This window comes from Dendropsophus ebraccatus, chromosome 13 (genome assembly GCF_027789765.1).
Source record: "Dendropsophus ebraccatus isolate aDenEbr1 chromosome 13, aDenEbr1.pat, whole genome shotgun sequence".
Lineage (NCBI taxonomy): Eukaryota > Metazoa > Chordata > Amphibia > Anura > Hylidae > Dendropsophus > Dendropsophus ebraccatus.
In genome coordinates, this window is record NC_091466.1 from 11,385,386 (window position 1) to 11,406,097 (window position 20,712).

The following is a 20,712-nucleotide window of genomic DNA, read 5'->3' on the forward strand; positions in this document are numbered from 1 at the left end:
CGACCTTCTCCGCCGGCGGTGCTGGCCGGGTTCTGGTGTGGTGTTTTTGGGTCTGGTCCTGTGGCATGGGGGTCGCAGGGCCGTCCCATGGCCCCCGTTCCCTGGCTGTGCACGCCTGCGGGGTTGGTGGCCACTGACTGGCACGGTGTGGACTTAGTGTAGGGACCCATGTGTATCAGATACCGGCACGAGGTACATGGGGCAGTGTGGCTTGATCAATTCATACACAAAATTCTGATGTGTTTTTTATTTAGCCAAGCGGCACTAGTATCAGCCATAGGTGTGAGGTGCAGCACTCTGTTTCTTCCCTGAACCATAACTACTATAATACTGCTCCTATATACAGGGATATAACTACTATAATACTGCTGCTATATACAGGATTATAACTACTATAATACTGCTCCTATATACAAGAATATAACTACTATAATACTGCTCCCTATATACAAGAATTCCTATGTATAATACTGTGGTGTTTGTGGTGCAGGCCCTCTTGTTCTTCTCCTTAGATCACACACACACATCAATTTATTTTCTTTTATTTCAACAAAATCTGAAACATTTTCATCAATTAGTAAATGCTTCCACTTTATTCTATTCAGTCCCCCCCCCCCCCTCCCCCGCTTGGAACGTTCAGTACCATTTATACGGTTGTCGGATCTGTCTTCATTGCTGCTCTGCTAACAATGTTACGACCTGTCATTCTGGATCAGGGTTCGCTGTCATTTATCAGTGGGATCTGTGTGTGAGAAGGCGCGCGGCACACATCAGGTCGGTGTCACTGTGACTATGGTAACTCTGATTGGCATCTGTGACCTAAGTGAGTCATATGATGAACGTTAATGGCCGTGGATATCTCCACTTCTGTCTACACTCCCATCCTATTTTATCAGTTTTTTTCTCCGTTCACATCCAAAATTGTAAATTGTAAACTTTAACTGCAATGGATTGTGGGTGGTCATATGTAGGTGTGTCAGGAGGCTTGGCATACAGCTAATAGGAAGAATATAAGTTTCTCTTTGGATGTGACTGCAGAATAAAACAGGGTGAAACTGAGATGAAGACCTGGAGATGCTTGGGGGTGCTGGGGTATTGTTTATAGACTAGCCTTTCTCCCGAGAATCTGAATAAGAACATGTATCTAGCCTGGTCATTGTGGAGTGTGGGCGATAATGGGGTTAAAGATACTTGATATGGATCTGCCATCATTGGAGGAGGCAGGCCACAGTGTAATATAGTATATAGCACCTCCCTGTGGCTCTGCTTCAGCGGTGTGTTGGCCAAGTATGGCCTCGTCTTGAAGTCGTTCAGCCCGTGACGTTCGGCCACCAGTGTAAGACTTCATATTCGAGAGGCAGATGGCATAGGATCTTGAGATGTGGTTACATCACTGATGTGCTGTATGGAAAGAGGGAAGAAAGTAAATGGAAAGGTTAATGTGGAAGTAGGGTTCCATCGAAAAATGAAGGTTGGGTCCATATCTGGTGTTTTTCCTTGGAAATATTTGGTTTCCCATGCCGCACCAGCTTTATAGCTTCTTTGTACGCAAATAAACCAACCACCAGAGATTTACCATACTTGTATACCCCCAGGGTCCTACTTAGGTACAGTATTTCTTCACCCAGGCAACCTTGTTCATCTCAGAGTGGCTTGTTGGGTCACTTGCCCATTACATCTAGCACACACAAATGCCCCATCAGCCATCCCTATAAATATATGTTACTGGCAGTGGTAGGTACACTAGTAATGCTTGCCAGTGGAGGATTGAAAGAGGTATATGGTCAACACCAAAAAGACCACTTTCCTTCCTATACTTTCCTACCTTCCTCCAAAGAGTCTCGGCTATGTCATGGTACTATTTTACAACCAGTTACAAGAGTAGTTCAAGCCTCTCTTAGTGCGTGGTGGTGCTGAGGCGTCAGATATCAGAAGCCATCAGACTATGTGGTGTCTCCCCCGCAGTTTCTTGCCCCAAAAGGGTTCCTATCACAGTCCCATCAAAAGTGAAACTTCCAGTAACTATTCGGGAGCCGACTTACCAGACAAGCAATTTATCTGTGGTTCCTCCCATACACCATCTGGCTGGCACTTAATGATGGGTAAATTGCGTTGAACGAGACCTTCATCGCAACGATATCCCACCACAGAGCTGATTGGGTAGCGTGTTTTGGGTCGGCCGTATATGGAAGCATTAGCCACTTCGGGTGGAGAACCACAGGAAACTAGGACACACATGGACACGAGATGCCATAAAACATTGAAGTTCTTGATCAATTCCACCAGGTCGAATAGAGACAACTTTGTAACTACTCTTACCCAAGCCCATTTTACAGGTGTAAGGAAGGTGGTAGTTGCATGGGACATCGCTCCAGAGACCATTGTCATGCCAACCCATTACCACACAGTCTTCTCCAGAGAGGAAGTAGCTGTCAGGTTGTCCTTGCTTCCATTTCTCAAAAAGCTATAGGCAAAAAATAGAGAGTTATGATATTCCCTGTCCATATTACTGGACGTAATCACTAAGGTAGATCTTGTTCTTTAGGCATTGGATGGGTCAAAGTTGACTTCTTGGTAGTGTAATTGGCCAAAAATAGACTTGAGCAGCTTATGGCTTAGCAACTGAATGGTTGGGTTTGGTCTAGAGATGCGCTCATCTCGAGTTTGGTCTATAGATCCAAAAAAATATCAAAAAGTGAAGGCTGCTGGGAAAGAGGGAGCAGAACAGTGTAATGAAAGTATGGGATCTGTGCCGGACTCACCAGGGGATTTCCATCTGACCACTGAAAGTCTCCTTCTATCGTCCGATCATTGAGGCCCGTCCATTGGTAGTCCTTATACTTATCTATAGAAAAATAACATGTAACTATGGGTCAGAAAATACCCCTATTATCACAGTTCACGGGGATCAGCCAACCATCTATTGTGTATAGTGGAGAGAGGGATTGGTCATGTTGGATTTCGACTTCCAGGTATTTTTTTTTCTTTCAGAGATAAGCCACCACCAGAGTTGTCTGGCAGCAGCTTTCTCCCATCTCTCCACTCAGAACACATACTTGGCTGAGCCGATGCATGCATGTAGGGGGGGGGGATCAGAAGATAGTGATCAGCTGACCAGCTTGAGTTGGGGCCTTATGGACTCTTTCAGCGCTGGTCTGGATATATAAGACTCTCAGTCTTCCAGAGATTAGTTTTACTACTCAATTTTATAGCATGACTATCCTGTGGACCCCATACTGAGATATGCCTTTTTAACACAAAAATATATATTACAGTATATTGCTGAATGGGATAGAGTAGTCTATGATGCATATTGCATGCTTTTTCCGGTGTGGTAGTAATGTATGCTGGCCCATAATGTATGTTGGCACCATCTGTCAGTGGATTCCTGTAGATATGGGTACTGTGTAGCCCGAGAGTTAGAAACAGTTTAAAATGTTTATCCCACGATCAAAAGTTATCCCCTAACCACAGGATAAGTAATAACTAGCTGATCAGTGGGGGTCTGACCACTAGGACCCCTCCTAATCCCGGACATTGAGGTCAATTGTCCCCTAAATGAATGAGCCGACAGCACATTGCCACTCCATTCATTTGGTTAAAAATTGACTTTTTCGTTCTCAGGATTGGTGGGGGTCTGGCTGCTGGGGTACCCAGGGCTGTTTCTGCCATGAGGCAGAGTGAGCTTTCTGCCTGAGGAGGCAGATTCTTTACTCCACTAGGGGGTGGCGCAATCAGCTTGCATCTGGTCTGCATGCACAGCGCCAGACACCTCTGCCTCTTCATACCCCTCTGCCTCCTCCTCAGGCCCCCTCTCCGTAGCTCAGAGATGGACAGCCCAGTCACTGGGGGAGGCTGTCTCCTAGCTGCTGTCTGTCTGTGTCGGAGCAGAGAGGAAGGGGAGGAAGGCCCAGCACCACAGCAGTGTGCCCTGTCCCCTCCCATACAGCCTGATCTCCTGACCCCTTCACTGCTGGCCTGGGATGTGACATCTACTAGAGAGGAGACATATATATATGTGCATGTATATATGTCTGTCTGTATATGTGTATACCTTGCTGGGGAAGCAATAGAAAATCCCTAGATGCCATAGTTATAGCCGCACACTGTAATAATACCATAAGGATTAGTATACACTACTTACATTATTAGCGCAGTGTACTGTAAGGCTATGTTCACACTGCGTATGTTTCCGGGCGTAGATCGTATGCCGCCGTACATGTGCGGCTGAAACTACGTGCGTGGGAAAAATCGACATGCGGCCGGATGCGTACGGACCGCGAACATACACCCGCAGTACAGTTATGCTTCCCTAGCTTGTTTCGAAGCGATCTGAAGCAGGTAATTTACTTGGAAATCTTCGCCCAGCCCAATAAACCACACAGAACCTTTTGGATCGAAAAACCAAGTTCAATTTGGCTGAAATAAGTACTTCGTACGGGACCGCATGGAAATCCACGGCCGTGAGTTTCAACATTTCCGTCCTCAAACAATGGTCTTGTTCATTTTTCACGGCACCGTATACGATCCGGCCGTAAGCTCATACGTAGTGTGCACTGTGCAGGCGTATATCGTATACTTTCAAGCGAACGCATCAACCTCAAAACTACGTGCGTATATTCGCGGTTTGCACTACGGACGGAATCACACGCAGTGTGAACATAGCCTAAAAATGAATCCACTGTATAAAAAAATGCAAATCACTACTTTTCTCTATTTTTCAAATAAAAAAATCTAAACAAGAATATATATAACTATGAGTGTATGTTCACACTATGGAATACGCACGGAAATTTAAAGCGGAGACAGTGTGGCAGACTCCTCTTGAAGTTCCACCTATCCCATTGACTCTAAAATTTTTGAGCGTATTCCATAGTGTGAACATACCCTGAGACTATAGAAACTATATATATCTATAGAAATATCTGAACTAAACAAAAACCACATTACTTCTCTGCATGGTGAACGCCATAAAAAGAATATATCTGTGCAATGTATTCATTATTGGTATATACGTGCTGTATATTGCTACTAGTATATATCTATGTATGTATATATCTGTTTATGCAGTTGGCTACCTAGATTTCTTAACTACTATTCGTTAATTTGGGGGGGGGGGGGCGCCATTTCAATTCTCGCCTCAGGCAGCAGAAAACCAAGACTCGGCCCTGGGGGTACCATGCTGATACTGAGATTGAAGATCAACTGTGTGGATAGGGTATAACCTTTGATCTTGGGATAACCTGTTCATTCTGCTTTCTGGAAAGGCATACCAAAAAAACTGCATATATTCTATCGGGAATTTGGCTAAAATTAGCTGACAAGCTAGAAATGGAAATGGTTCAGCCATGTAATTTCTGTAATGGCATAACATCACAACACCCCCCCCCCCCCATTATGGTAATGCTGATGCTCTACGGATCTACTTCTAGATGTTCCAGGTGGGCTCGATCCAAGCATGATGGTAAGTGAAGCTTATTTAGTTGATCAGGGTTGTCATGAGCCAGCTTTGAATGTTGACCAGTTGCCTTCTACTGGTGCCAATACATTAGAGAAAATGCCAAAACTAGGTAAACCCATTGGACACACTGTTGACTTCACCCATAATACGTATGGTGGCTCCCCAACTCTCCTACAATGGAAGATACCAGGGAGAAGAAGAATCCAGCATCTTTGATTCCTTTTGTTCTTTGAGAGATAACCACCTACCAGAGTTTACCAGCACCAACATTCTCTCCCCTCCTTATTCAGAAAACATACTTGGATGGTACAACATGCACGGGCGATTGAGAGAAATAACGGTCACCATACTGGTCAGCCAATCCACCGGAATGAGATAAAGCGGTCGGTGCTACAGTGTGTATTGAAATTAATTCCCGGGGATGCAGACGTATGGGAGGAGGATATAGGTGGTGCTAACAAAGTAACAAAAAGGAAAAGAAGCAAGAATGCACGACCATAAAATCTTTCTTCATTTAGTCCATTAAAACATTCTCTAGATCTTTATTGCAGGCGACGGCATAGCACGCCAGCACCCTCCACTGATTGTGACAGCTGTTTCGTGCTCTGACGTCCGAGGAAGTGCTGTAATTAGCACAAAACAGCTGTCATCATCGATGGAGGGTGCTGGAGTGCTATGCCGTCGTCTGCTATAAAGATCTAGACAACATTTTAATGGACTGAATAAAGAAAGATTTTATGGTGAGTGCACTCTCGCTTCTTTTTCCACTTTGTTATACTGGTCATCCAACCACTGTCGGGAATGTATTGTCAGCCTAAACTATTACCTTGACCCGAGGGCCTTAGTATTTGGGCCATGCTTGCCAAAGCAGGGTGGGGTTCTTCTTTGTTTCAGACCCTTTAGGCATTCTCTACTTCTAAACAATGTATCATATCTCTAAGTATGTCTAGCCAGGGGTTGTACTAACAGTCTTCCCAGTGGGAAAAATTGAATCCGTAGTTTTTAGTTGACTTATTTGATTATTTGACTTTGAGGTAGGAGAAATATATGGAGGCCATTTATATACCACCGTTTTCTATACTTACTGTTTACAAAGTCTTGCTCCTCTGGGGTCACGATGCTCACAAGGTGACCGCCATATTCTCGGCATTGGGTTTCGGCTTCTTCCCAACTCTTCCGATCATAGAAATGCTTATAGCAGAATCCTTGGAATGTGTCCCAGTCTTCGAGACATTTTTCTACATCTAACCAGAGACATTGACAGGAAACATGAGATGAGGAGGACGATGGAAGATTGGTGTTCGGCATTGGCACAAAGAAATTTTTTTGGACTCTTAGGTGTTTCCCATCATTATCACTGGCCAGTTATTCTTATTCCTATGAACACTCATCCAGCCCTGTGTAAAATGGCCTTCAGTCTGCTTGGGACTGAACTATAATGGGTTTGACTTCTTAAAGGGCATTGTCATGGAAATATGAGCCGACTAGAAAAGAATGTGGACTGGGCAGGATGGTAGCGGGTTTAGTGCGGTTGTATTTGTGGTCTGAAACTACATAGTGAATAGGCCCGTGTTAGAGGAATCATGGTTACACTCATGTGGTTCCAAGTCTCCATAATTTAAAAGACAGATATTTGCAGAGATGCGGCTTGTCTTTAGGCATGGGAAAAGTATGCAAAATAGCTCTCCTCCAGAGGAAAGAAGACCTCGAAGCTGACAACAATCCTGTAATGCAATGTGGTGTGTGGTCCTCCCGGTCGTTATTGTGGTTCTATGCATCTTCCTTCTATATTGTGTGTGCTTAACATGTCTACTGTTCCCCATGTGTTCGGGTAGTCCCCCCCTACTTAGTTTTGTTGATACTCCCATAGTGGGTGGTTCTACTGTTTTATTATTTTGGTTTGTAACACAGGAATGGTAATTAATGGTTCTGTTTGACTTCTCTTCACTTTGTCTATATGGGCCAAATCGGACAAATCAGCCACGTAAAGGCTTATTAAATGGGTTCCCATTGTCAAAGTCAGTCTTTGTTATTTTGCCCTTGTTCATGTTAAAGGGCCTTGGGTATTAACCACTTTGTCATTTCCTGAGGGACCACTCCATGGGGGACGTTTATTAAGACCGACATACGTCAGTCTTAAATTAGGCAGTGTCCCCTCTTACTGAATCCGGCCGACCAAGCGCCCTACCCTGCTCCCGGCGTATCAAATATAGATATGAATCATGATTTACACCTGTGAGCAGGCGTAAATCATGATAAATGGGGCACAAGAGGAGACACCTCCTCCCCGCCTTGCCGCACCCCCGAGCCACCCCTGTCCACACTCCGGGCGAGCGGGGGATAAGGCAGGCGTCTGGCAGGGATAAGGGGTGAATCTACATCTTCTCCCTGGCGTAGCTCCGGCCTTAAGTTTGATAAATGTCCCCCATGTGTCTGCAGATTCTTCCTTATATGTATTTCCTCATGTTGTACGTCATACACAGTAGATATGTGTTGGCCAAACCCACTGATTTCTGTTGGACAAGTGGTGTAATGTGTATAGTAGAACTCCAGACTTACCCCCGATGACAGATGTCAAGGGAGAGAAGCATTGGGCATGTTAGATACTGCTTGATACATTAGGAAGATATCCGGACTCAGCTGAGCGGAGCATGCTTATGTACAGGGGTTTGGGAGACATAGCAGTTGCCTAAACCAGCCTTAACCAACAGCTTTCATATGTGTATAGCCATGTGTATATACCTATATGGTAGAAGAGAAACAGTTCATTCTGGAGGAGAGGTGTTTTGCCTACTAGATTTGCCGGACATATCATTTATACCTAAGCCCAAGAGCTGATCTTACATAATCCAAATTAACATAAAGCAGTCAATAAAAATTCAACTGACATAAAGCAAAAAAAAAAAAAAATAGCCCTGTTATCCTTGAGTAAAGAACAATTACATTTAGTTCGCTAACATTTATAAATTTTTAAAGTGAATCTGGCATACCCCTTGCCCACTCAAACCTTTTAGTATGGGCAAATCGTTGCTGTGGCGCTGAATCCAAAGATGTGCCCCATTTGTTAATCTGAGGTCAGGTCCCTGAGATATTAGGTAAATTGGTTTTATGCTACTGAGCTTTTTTGGTGCACTGGAGGCTGCGCTGGGACGGCTACCAGTGCACCAAAGAAGCTCACTAGCATAAAACCAATTTACCTAATATCTCAGGGTCCATACCTCAAATTAACAAATGGGGCACATTGTTGGATTCGGCATCGCAGTGCCGATCTGTCTCTGCTAAAAGATTTGCTTAGGCAAGATTTATGCTAGTTTGGAGCAGCAGGTCAGACCCCATAGCGGTCCTTATCTTTTTATTATAACATCTTTGCTTTCTAATTGTATGTGACCACGTTCTCAGTTTCCATTGGATCTTCTCACATGATGACAGGACACCAACATAATCCTACAGATAGAACTGCTGTCAGGGGCCTCTCCTGTCTCCTTGCTGCTATGTTTAATGCAACCATATTACATAATAGCCCTTATATAACCCCCATTGGGTCCCACATAGTACAATAATTCCCTCCCTTATTCCATGCATCCATCAGTGCTTGCAGTACTTATTCCATGTATATGTTTGAATGTCTGTATGTATGTGACACATGAATTCTATTGTGATATTGACAAAGACATAACAATAGCTCCCTCTTCACTCACTTATATCACAGACTTTTCCAAAATAGCCTGGCAAACACAGACAGCGAAATTCACCATCGTCTTCGTCAATGCAGGTCCCTCCATTTTCACAAGGGTTGGGGTAGCAGACATCTACAACACAAGGGACAATAGGAAACTGCGAATTTGCTCAAAAAAAAGAATCACTTATACTATATCTAATGAACATGTCATCAGCGATGACATTGTTAGAGTTAGAGATAGAAGCAAAGGTCAGGTGAGGTTTCAGTAGAAAGATAGCATATTCTAGGAAACACTTTTGGACAGGGGAATTCCCTTTTTGGTTTTCTTATAGAATTTCATGAGTAGAGATGAGCCCGACTTGGTGGATCTTTTGGATCCAGGTCTAAAGATGGCTCAATTTCCCATGCAAAAAGTATTTACAGTAGCATGGACTCCTGTCAAAGGTAGGTGTCCCTGCTCTTGCACAGTACACTAAGTTGGTTAGGGTGTAATAAAGGGATGGGAAACTTTCGGCCCACCAGCAAAACTACAGTTTTCATCATGGCTGGACAGCCAAAGTTTAAGCGTAATGGGAATAGTAGTTTTGCAACAACTGGAGGGCCGAAGATTCCCCGCCTCAGGTGTAGTGTGTCAACCCCACCAAATTTTTAAGCCGAATGTTGTACAGTGTTACGAATGCAGGAACAAAACAAATCTGGAATAAATCACAAAAAGTTTTATTCACTCATCTCTATTCATGACCTTCAACCCTACTGATGCCTAGGAGCCATGCATGGTGTTTCTTAGAAACACCAATGCTTTTGGAATAGGAGCTGTGTCGGAAATCCCAACTTCTGAAGGAGTTTAGGGAAAAGGTAGTACTGGGGGTATCTTCTCCATAGGATTTAGCTGAAGCTTCTTAGTGGATTTTCTTTTCTGCTATCCCTCAACTTGTCTCTACTTAAGCCTTCGTGTACAAGACTTGTTTCGGAGAATTTGAACATTTTATAGCTGAAGTATGTAATATCTTATCCATCCAATGGGTTACCATTTGGTCATGATGGACGGTAATGTGTCTAGTTAGTAGCTCAACTGTAGTTGTCCAGTTATTGTCCATATTGGCGGTATATTATTTTGAATATTTGCTCAGTGTATTAAGGCATCGAAAAGTAACCACCAGTTGGACAGGACAATGGAAAGAAATTTTTTGTCAAATTTGTCCAAAAACATTGACATATGTAGCTGAATGTCACTAACAGGCCATTATATTTTCCCCGAATGACAAGTCAATGTAAGGCTCTTGTAATTCCATTGCGGCTGCAAAGATTAACTATTGATTTTCCACTTTGTATTTGAAAGCAATGTTATAAAAGAGATGTTAGTGAAAGAATCAGGTAGACACACACACATAAAGAAGACACCGGAAAGGAATTGAAGGAATAAAGAAGATTATGACCTGAATCAAGTGCTTTAATTCTAAAAAAGCATTTAATTTGGTTTATTTTTTTTTTTCATGGAAACAATCATAAAAATACTTCATAGAAGTCAACAGAAACAATGCGTGCTCTCGAATGATCAGACTGGTTGGATTGACATAGATCAGGCTGCTGACAGAGATTCCCAGATTCTAATGAGACAGTGAAAGGACAAAGCACAGAGGTAGAAGTAGAAGATTCATCTCAAGGCATTGGTGATGTAGTAGACCACCGAAAGAATAAGGGCCATGCAGATATGTAGGTGGTTACCTGAAAAATTCACGGAAGATCCCACAATAGCTTTCTCGGTAGGGACTGCAGGCAGAGGATCTGTTGGGCTCAAGGATGCTGTAGGTTGAATGGTCTTCTCTAAACTGGGGCGTGAAGAGTTCCTGGGGTTGTTGGGTGATGAAGTGAAAGTTGTAATGGTGGGATATACAGATGTATTGGACTCTACGTCTTTGGTACTCTCCACTGGGCCTATCACCGTTGACTGTTCTACGCTTACATCCTTATCAGTTGATTGGACACGAGACATATTGGGACTTAACAGGTGGGAAGCTTGTGCAGTTGAAGTTTCATTTGAGCTGTATAAACCTTGTATGAGTAGCGTAGGTGTATGGGTTGTGTTGTGTTGGCCATCTTGCACTACGGTTGCATTGGTTTCATGTTTTTGGGTATGATTTGTATCGACAGTGGAACTTGGAGGCAATGTTATCCATGTGGGCTCTGTGACGTCTCCACTTCCGTCTTCCCAAGAAAATTTAGAGCTATTATGAGTTTCTGAATGTAAAGAAGGTGGAATTGGTGTTTTAGGATCCAGGTTGGAGGCTAACACATGGACTTCTTTTATGGGATCTTGAATACCACTAAAATGGTCACCAGAAGCTTGTTCCTCCACTGAACCTTGGGTTGTCTGTGGATGTATGAGTCCTCCTAAAAACACTGAGTGATCTTCTTGTCCAGATCCTTCAAAATGGTCAATGGATGGATGTATTGTGGGAAACATGTATATAGTAGTGGTTTGTGATGCAGTGTCATTGAGTTGATTATCAAATAAATGTGCTAAATTCTTATCAATATCTGTATAACCTACGTCAACCTCTATGGTAGAGGAGAATGTGGTTGACATGACAGAACTGCTATCTGCCTTAGTTATATTATACTCATCTCCTTGATTTATTCCTTTCTCAGTGTTTGCGTTCACTCCTTGTTCTCTTTTGGGAAACTGTGTAGGATAAGGGTTTTCTTCAATAGGATAGACGTTTGCTGATTCTGACACAGCAACTCCTGGTTCCTGTGCCGAGCCAGTAAAGTTTTCATAAACAATCTCTGCATCTGCATTCACAATTGTTACACTTAAGATGGAGTCACCTGCAGTGGTCAGAACAGGTCCTTCCATTGTTCTTCCGGTCGGCTCAGAAGAATTGTTCTCTGGGACCAACCCAACCTTGTCTTCTGCTAAAATAAAAGCAATATAATGAGTGTTATCATAGGATCATTCCAGAAAAACTAACTCTACCCATTATACATTGACCATCATTTTTTCCATGTTTTTGGAAAAAATTAAGGATCAAGCCATCTTCCCGTCTTTGGAAAGACTAGGATTGTTCATCATGAAAGATCTCTACACCGATGGCTTTGACCATTCTTAAATTATGTTAAATGTTGCTATGGTCATTGATGCTGTCGCTACCCATACTCATGCACATGTCACCATTGCTTGACAGCTTAAAGGGGTTTTCTAGGCAAAATGGATGTTTGGCTTATCAGAGGATAGCCTGGAAACCCCCTTTAAGGCCTATGTTGCCCTTTTTTACCCACCTAGTTGTGCACCTTCCCTTGACAAAGCCCTGCATACATCATTGGCAGTATGATGACTTGATGTTTGCTCACTATAAATATGTACCTTGAGAACTTGATAAAACTGGCATATTAATGGTAGAACCCAATGTAGATTCTTCACTGTCATCTGAATGATCTTCATAAGGTGGGAAACTTGCAAATGCTGGTGACAGATCTTCTTCATCCCTGACAATACTTTCAAGAGTAGGTGTTGTTGAGTATAGTGGAGATGGTGAAGACCCTTGTTGGTCATTGAGAACAGTTGTGTTCTCTTTATTTTCTCGACTCGCTTTTGTTACATGAGTCTCATTTAGTGGTATGGAGTCTACCGAGCCTTGAGCTTCATTTTCAGCTTTCACCTCTAGAAACTTTAATTCCTCAAAACTTTCTGTTACTGTAATAACATCTCGGTCTCTAGAGACTGGAGGATCATGTGTTGGTACAGTGTTTTTACCTGAAATGGAAGAGGACATTCTTAAATGTTTTACGTTGTATGCCTTCCTATATATGTATGAGAAATGTGGTCTGTACATTGTACCGTAAAATGGTCAATGGTCAAATCATGTGTGGAATGCACCAGCAAAATGTGGATTGGGTTACCTGCTCATGATCTACTTTATCACTTACCTTTAAAACAGTACACATCATATTTTGCCTTAGAGTCAGGGAAACCCGTCTGGTTACGGAACTGAAAGATAGTTTTGACCCCAGGAGAGTTGCCACCACACCTTTCCCTGGGTGCCACAATAGGGTATCGGACACTCCCATCAGCCAACCAGCCTGGGTTACATTGATCCAGTCCCCCGCTCCATGCAGCGTAGAGTTGACCTGTTGTCGCTATCTCAGAACCCAGGGTCCTACAATGTTCTCTAGCTTCCTTCAGGGTGAATTTAATTGGTGATGTACTCAAAAATACCTCGCCTACAATGCAAAAGCAGAGAGAGTTTATTAGGAGGTCTTTTTTTCTATGTACTAGTAACTTCTCTTCACATCAATGTTTGACCCTTAAAGGCCCCCATAGGAGCCACTTATCACTCATATGACTATGTTTTAGTTTCTGACCTTTACCTAAATGTTGACCAAAAAATGTTCATGTTGACCAAAAAAAAAGACAGTGAAACCCTTACAAGAACCATACTATAAATTCTTTTTAAAAAATAGTAAACGTGGAATTGCACAAAGGACCCCAAGTGTCAGTAACTGAATATGTAACTACAGAAACCAATAATTATCTGCCAAATTACAGAAAGAAGTGGTTTATAGTTTTGAACGGGCAATTTCAGACATATGTATTTTTCTTTTCCACATTACTCTTCAGAATTACCCTTGAGTTCCTCCACATAGCAGTAAACATCATACATGTCATCAGGGTATAGCACTCCGTAGTTCCGAACTCCCGGAAACCCATCCATGTCTCCATAGCAGCCCTCTCGTGGAGTCTGGATGGGGTATCTGCAAGGAGAAGAGTCAAACAGAGTTGACCATGTATTTGGCTTCTTAAAATAGGTTTTATAAGACAATTGCCCTACCTGACGGTCTGATCGGCGATCCAACCGGCATCACACTGTTCATAACCTCCACGATAGGCAGCCAGGAGCTGGTCAGCAGTGGCTATGTGTGCCTTGATTCTTGTACACGCTTCCTGGGCCATGGGGAAGGTGTAAGTGTACCGATCGGTCCCTTCACGATAGAGGAACACAACACCTAAAATAGAGAAGGACCCATCATATACCCTGCAATAATGCCTAGAGTTAATATTGAAGGGTGGAGCATCCCAGCCATGCTTGATCTTTTGACGAATCTGAAGAGTGACTCCATATGTGTTGTCTCTATCTGCCAACTGCACAATGGGTACTCCTAAATGTCTGTATCCTTACTATAGATATGGCTTCTCATCTCCAGAACACCTAGATATGTTAGGTTCATTAAACAAGTGATGGAGTAGACAAACATTTTTTCATGTTGATCCAGAATAAGTAAAAAACCAAACCCCTGAGAAGTAGATACATGTGGCAACTTAATGAGAGAGAATGAGGGCAAAAACGTCTTGGAAGATTATATATATATATATATATATATATATATATATATAATATATATATATATATATATAGTCTCCTGTAGAAAGAACCTACCTTTGACCTTGACCTCCACCATAGCATAGTCATCTTCAATTCCATGTTGTACATGACATCGGTATATCCCTGAGTCATTACTTATCAACTCCTTTAGGACTAATGTGACGTCAAATGCTGAAGTTGAGTATTCAGGAAGAGAGGCTCGAGATTTGTACCCCTCACTGATCTTCACTTTGTGGCCCCGGGCCACTAAGATTTCCACTTCTTTACCATTGGAGATAAAGGTCCACTTTACTCTAGGTATGCCCAAGACAGCTCGGCGCCCAGCAACAGTGACGTCTAGTTCTGAGTGATAGGTGATGTGGCATGGTATGGTGAGAGTACCAGACAGGACAGCTTTGGTGGTAGAATTTCCAATCCGAACCCTCAAGCTCTTGTGATCCTCTGAACGGGAAAAGAACATGGTATTAGTTATGGAAGGATGGCAATGTGTCATGCCAAACCACACTTGGCCACCTCAATGAACACTATACCACACAGAAAATTGAGACACCTCATTTTTCAGCAAGAAAAGGATTCGGAAAATCTGGGTCACTGCTCACGTCGTCTTTCTTCAATTATAAAACCACCACCATTAAAGTAGACTTGTCATCCTGACATCAAGTCATACTGCTTCCTTTAAGACATCAAAGCGGAATATTCTTCCAGATTGCCCATAAGAACATGACTACTTTATTAACCTATTAATCTTCTTTCAAAGTCTATCTATTTTACTATTTAAGTACATATAGCGGGTGATACTGATTTCAGTTTGGGCCAATTATATCCAAAGTTGCTTTTACAATCTTGTAACCAGAACCCTGCAGGTTCAATATCATGGCCCGGCATGGTATTCTGTTGTGGGAGCTAAAGCTCTCGGCACTGTACAAAGTGGCATACGCTAAAATGGACCTACCATTACAGTACTGTTTTTTGTCCAAATGTTCAGGTGTTTGTTTCCTCATCCATATCCTTTAGATGACTATTGGGCCCCCATGAATGTCGGACCTATAGGGGCAGAAGTCCTGAACAGGTTCAGTGTACCTGCCATGACAGCCTGCTGGCGGATCACTGGTAGGGTTCTCTGTTAATTCCGTTGCACGCAACCGCCATTAGATCCAATGGGGGTCACACGCATTACGGTCTCATGGCGTGTGGCTTAGCCGTGGAGACCTGAACTTACGGAACAGAGGAAATCTCCGCAGATTAGGCAGTGGGCCTTCAGGACAGGTACACTATAATAGCCATATGGTCAGACTATATGGTATGTATGTTCTCATGAGCAATGGAGCACCCCTCTATAGGAATTACAATCTTAGTAAAAATGGGGGCCCCCCACATCATTTGAAGGGGATGACCTTTGGATGATAAGGGGTTACATACATAAAAAAAAAGGGTCATCGGTAGTGATGAGTGAACTTGTGAAACGTTCCGGTTCAGCCAATAACCAAACGTTCGGCACTTGACCCCCCCTGCCTGGAGCAGTTGGCAGTATCCATGTTTTCCAGGAAACCCTAGGGATGCATCCAACCTGTCCATTGAGTCAAATGCCGAGCATTTGGGTCTGGCCGAACCCGAACATTCAGCCAGTTCGCTCACCACTAGTCATCAGCATCCATTATTAGATGAAGACACGAGACTTAAAGCGTAACTGTCATTTCAGGGTCATTTTTCTGAAACCATTAAATATCAACAGTACAAGCGATTTTAAGAAACTCTGTAATAGGTTTTATGTACTAAAAGAGTTTCCTTCTGTACTGAAAAAGCAATCTCCCAGCCTCCCCCCTCACTTGAGAAGAAGCAGGATTTCTGTCTCCATTATGTGGCTATGGAGAGGGGAGGGGCTGTTAGGAGTGACTGAGCACGGAGGATTTCTGCACAGCACAACACCCTGCAATCTTCTCTCAGTAAGTTCATAGATAAGCACTGACCTTTCTGACACCTGAATTTAGCGTTTTAGGTGCCCAGAGAGTCTACAAACAGCTGACCTTCATGTCACCTCTTCCTGCTCCCTCATCTCCCTCAGCCCCTCCCCCCTTCATAGGCTTACAATGGAGAGAGCAGAACCCGTCTTCACTGGCTTCTCTGTAATGAAGACGTGTTTGCCTGATAATGCACAGATAAGAAGTCAGGGGGGGAGGCTGGGAAATTGCTTCTTGAGTACAGAAGGAGGCTTTTTTGGCTGATGAAACCTATTACAGAGTTTCTTAAAATCGCTTATACTACTGATTTCTGCAATAAAAAAAAAACATGACAGTTACGCTTTAACGTTCAGCCATTGGATTTAAGAGTTAATGTTTTTGATCCTTCACAGCTGTATAATACATTAGTGCAAACCATTCCGAAAAACCTTGAGATGACTCATTCCGCTTTCTTATACTTTTTCATTAAGAACATTGTAACACACTCCAGGATATGACCGCAGCCTACAGTACAGTACATGTACGGTATGAATCAGTGGAAAGTACAGAAGTATCTTAATGTCGCTGTCACAATGTTCTCCATATCACTCGTCTTTGTAAGGTTAGACGTCTGCACTCATGACAGCTTTCTTTATGTTTTTTTTTTTTTCCCCCGGGTTCTCCCACTATTGAAATTAATGGAAAACAAGAGTGAATAGGTTTGCGGTATAACAAGTGTATGTGGGCGGACACGTGGATATTTCAACCTCATGGTATGAATGCCTCCCCCTTAGTATGACAAAAGAGAAAATAGAGGAGGAGGCCAAATGGAGGGTCTATATATGGAACAAGCAAGAACGTGACTGAACGATCAGACTCAGGCTTGATAAACTATAGAGAAGACAAAACTTAACTTGAACCCTCATCGACTTCGGATGTTAAAGCTTGGGAGGTGAGGGCCGACACGAAGAGAAGCAACAGGTTTATCTTCATTTCAGCCTGTAGGAAACAGAAATAACATTCATCAGTGACTGTCATGTTACCCGTGACACCATCACATGTGATATGTCATATATAGAACAGCCAAATGTTGGAAGTTATTGGGGTACTCCATATGCAGTGTCCTGGTACTTGAATCTTAGCCTAAAGTTGTTGTGTGGCTGAGAAGTATGTTCCTAAAAGTCTAAACTGTGTTTAGGTATTGTATGTGTCTTGTATGTACTGCTATGTTGCTTGTCACACCTACCCTCCAAGTCCTACGTTCCTGAACTATGTTCCTGAAGTGCCTGCTAGAAAGACAAGCTACAAGCAGAGAAAGCGTGCCTCTGAGACCCCCTAAATCTGTGAGGAAGACAAGCTACCAGCAAGAACATCTGCCTCTGAGTCAACTCCACCACATCCCAAGCTACGAGGATAAATTCTAGGTTCTAGTTTTCTTCTAGACCAGAGTTGATGACCTTGGTCACCACACATATCCATATACAAAAATCCTAGAATGATGGGTTAGCCAGAATACGCTGGCTAGATGAAAAACTTTGAGACACATGACAAATCTCTGGTCACCTTATAGAAGTTCCTCACCCCTAGTCTTGGCCATCCTTGGTTATCCCTTGCTTCTCATCACTTCAAACCAAGATGAAAACACGGCCGGAGCAGGTCAAGTGCAGGCACCTCATGTTATTATTATTTCCCAACACAAGCTTTAATTGGATGGTATAACAGTCATGTGACAGCTACACCCCTCCCTAGGTAGAAGAGACATCATAGCTGGAGATTCGCGATAAATTGATTTAAAAATATTATAAACCTGAATTTCCATTCTTTGAGTTCACGTATTGTAGAGTTCCACCGTAGAGTTCTTTTGTCAATGGAACTTTTTGCAATGACTTGCAAACAGAATCTTATATATCCATCATGTAAGGATATCGTGGCTCGTAGTAGAATTTCTTTACAAAAAAAACATTTTCTTCCCAGCCTTATAATAGCCTCGCTCTGTGTAAAGAATGGACCGAGGGCAGGCTGAATTGGCTGCCATACAATGGTGAGATACTCTCAATAGACCACCAATCCATAGAGGTCTGACAGTGGAGGGGGTGAGGAGCCTCTTAGGATTCTGCTCACGCCGGTTACCATGTGAAGCTCCTTAGCAGTTGTGATGACCAAAGTCCACCCTCAATACCTCCCATCACAAAGAAGCTTTCTTAGAAGGAATGAATGTCGGAAAAGGCAACGTCCTTTGATATCTGATGTTCTGTTTTCCATGGATCGTAACAGAAACTTGTTGTTTGTCCAGAAAACGTCGTCTATATAGCGTATACGTCTAAATCTGTAACATAAAGTCTATACGCATAAAGCTCACAACTAAGGTGGTGCAGTCGGTTGTCTTTTTTTAGGCTAGGTGCCCACTTGGGGGAACTTTTTTCCAATGGATCCAAAGACCATCAATTCTGAACTAACACATATACACATACATATTATATCACACACACACACATATACATATATATATATATATATATACCATTACAAACATATAAATTTACAAATATATAGACAGCTCTCACACAAATACATATGTATACCCATACATAATATAAAGGAGTATATTCACACGCATATATCAGAAATAAAATAGTTATGCTTTATTTCATATCCAGATTAAGGCTATGTAACACAACATACTATTTTTGAAAAGAACGGCCGTCGTTTTCCATTAAAACAATGGCTGTACTTTTCATACTGCAATGATATGCGTTGTAGTCAATGCAACAACGGCCGTTCTTCCATTGACTTCTACGCTATTCGATGCAGTGTGAAAAGATAGTATGTTACAAAAATAGTACATTATGTGAACATAGCCTAAAACATACACTAAGTATAGGTAAAAAAACCCTCATCCCTTAGGGCTCGTTCACACCGCGATTTGTGCCTCTGATGCCTTGATACAGCTGGAACCTGTCCAAATGACATGTCGCGGATCAGTATTGGCCCTATTTATTTCAATGGCCTGAGTGTTGTCAGTCACTGACTATGTGCAGGCTGTTTTCCTAAACATTTGCTCAGACTGAAGATAGTGAATTGCTGCACTTTTTAGTATGAGACAAAACTTGGATACCATAGTTACTAGCTGACCAATAGCTCAAACAAACTCAAACCATTGAAATGAATGGGACCCATGCCTGTCTGGGAATGTCTTTGTAACTCGGCCTGAGGCACAATTGGCGGGCTGAACCCTGCCGTACATGCAGCCTTGCCTCTCGTATACACATATATTACATGGAACCATGTTCACCTTCACATACATACCCATACATAAAAAGGGACACACATATATGTATACACACACACTCATACACACATATATATGTATCTTTTGTGTTCCCCTGGTATGATGACATACACTCGGCCGTTTTGCACACATCAAACATGGTGTAAAGTGAGACTGGCTCAGTTGCCCCTAGCAACCAATCAGATTCCACCTTGTATTCCTCACAGACTCTTTTGAAAATGAAAGGTGGAATCTGATTGGTTGCTAGGGGCAACTGAGCCAGTTTCACTTTACACCATGGTTGATAAATCTCCCCCATAGGGACCAATAGGGATTGTGCTGACTATAGGCCATACAGTAGGTGTAAGTGATTCCGATTGACACCTATAAGTACTAATGTCCCATACTATAATGTATAGACGGATACATGAAGGAATGTCTGAACGACAGGGCCCGCCGCCATCACTAGATAATCATTAGTATTCGCTCGGAGTAGCTGCCCAGTCTTCAAGACCACAATGTAATTCAGACCCTGAGCGGCTCACACCAATCCCCACCATGCGGACGCCTGCCAAATACTGGCTCCCCTTTGTTAAAGAGAATTTTTTTTCCCCAAGGCAACGTGGCAGAGGATGAAATAACCCTGAAATCCGGCGACGACATAATTCTCCAAAAGCTTGAAGGCGGTTTCCTCTTTCCTTCGGTGCCAGAAGCTGTATGCACCTAGTTAAACTGGTATTACTGGGAAGGTAATTTATTCAAGATGTCTGCCGCTTGGCAGGCATCACATACCGCACTTTAGGGCTGTAAATCCTACCAAGTTTAAAATTAACTTTCCTAAAAATCCCCGTACGATTCGCAGGAATATTGGGGGATATCGGGCCCATAAAAAAAAAAAATAATTCCACAGTGGAGATGTAATATCAGACGCCAGGGAAACTGTTCTGTCAGGGGAAGCGTGTACTGTCTGGAAGAGTAGAAGCATT

At 42.7% G+C, this 20,712-nt stretch overlaps 1 protein-coding gene across 4 annotated transcripts; it reads right to left on the reverse strand.

Moving 5' to 3' along the window:
• Positions 1-641: 641 nt before the first annotated feature.
• BCAN (brevican) lies at positions 642-19,895 on the reverse strand. 4 transcript variants are annotated; one of them, XM_069949440.1, is made up of 14 exons: positions 19,859-19,895; positions 17,373-17,457; positions 14,576-14,962; positions 13,970-14,144; positions 13,765-13,892; positions 13,068-13,361; positions 12,505-12,894; positions 10,866-12,053; positions 9,160-9,270; positions 6,547-6,705; positions 2,763-2,845; positions 2,320-2,464; positions 2,043-2,225; positions 642-1,401 (listed from the first exon to the last, which is right to left on the reverse strand). In XM_069949440.1, the coding sequence occupies exons 1-14, from the start codon at positions 19,877-19,879 to the stop codon at positions 1,391-1,393; spliced, it is 3,360 nt and encodes a 1,119-aa protein (XP_069805541.1). In that variant the 5' UTR covers positions 19,880-19,895; the 3' UTR covers positions 642-1,390. The 4 variants fall into 4 exon arrangements, with proteins under 4 accessions (XP_069805541.1, XP_069805543.1, XP_069805540.1 ...); XM_069949442.1 differs by having other exon boundaries at positions 11,970-12,056; XM_069949439.1 differs by having other exon boundaries at positions 10,866-12,056.
• Between the last annotated feature and the right edge of the window lie 817 nt (positions 19,896-20,712).

Excerpts from the sequence above, each read along its gene's own strand:
- BCAN (XM_069949439.1), bottom strand. The coding sequence starts at position 19,879 with ATGTGTGCAAAACGGCCGAGT. Across the intron at positions 6,706-9,159 it reads TGGAAAAGTCTGTGATATAA|ATGTAGAAAAATGTCTCGAA; the intron begins GTGAGTGAAGAG and ends GTCTCTGGTTAG. Across the intron at positions 2,226-2,319 it reads CACCTGTAAAATGGGCTTGG|TTTCCTGTGGTTCTCCACCC; the intron begins GTAAGAGTAGTT and ends TGTGTGTCCTAG.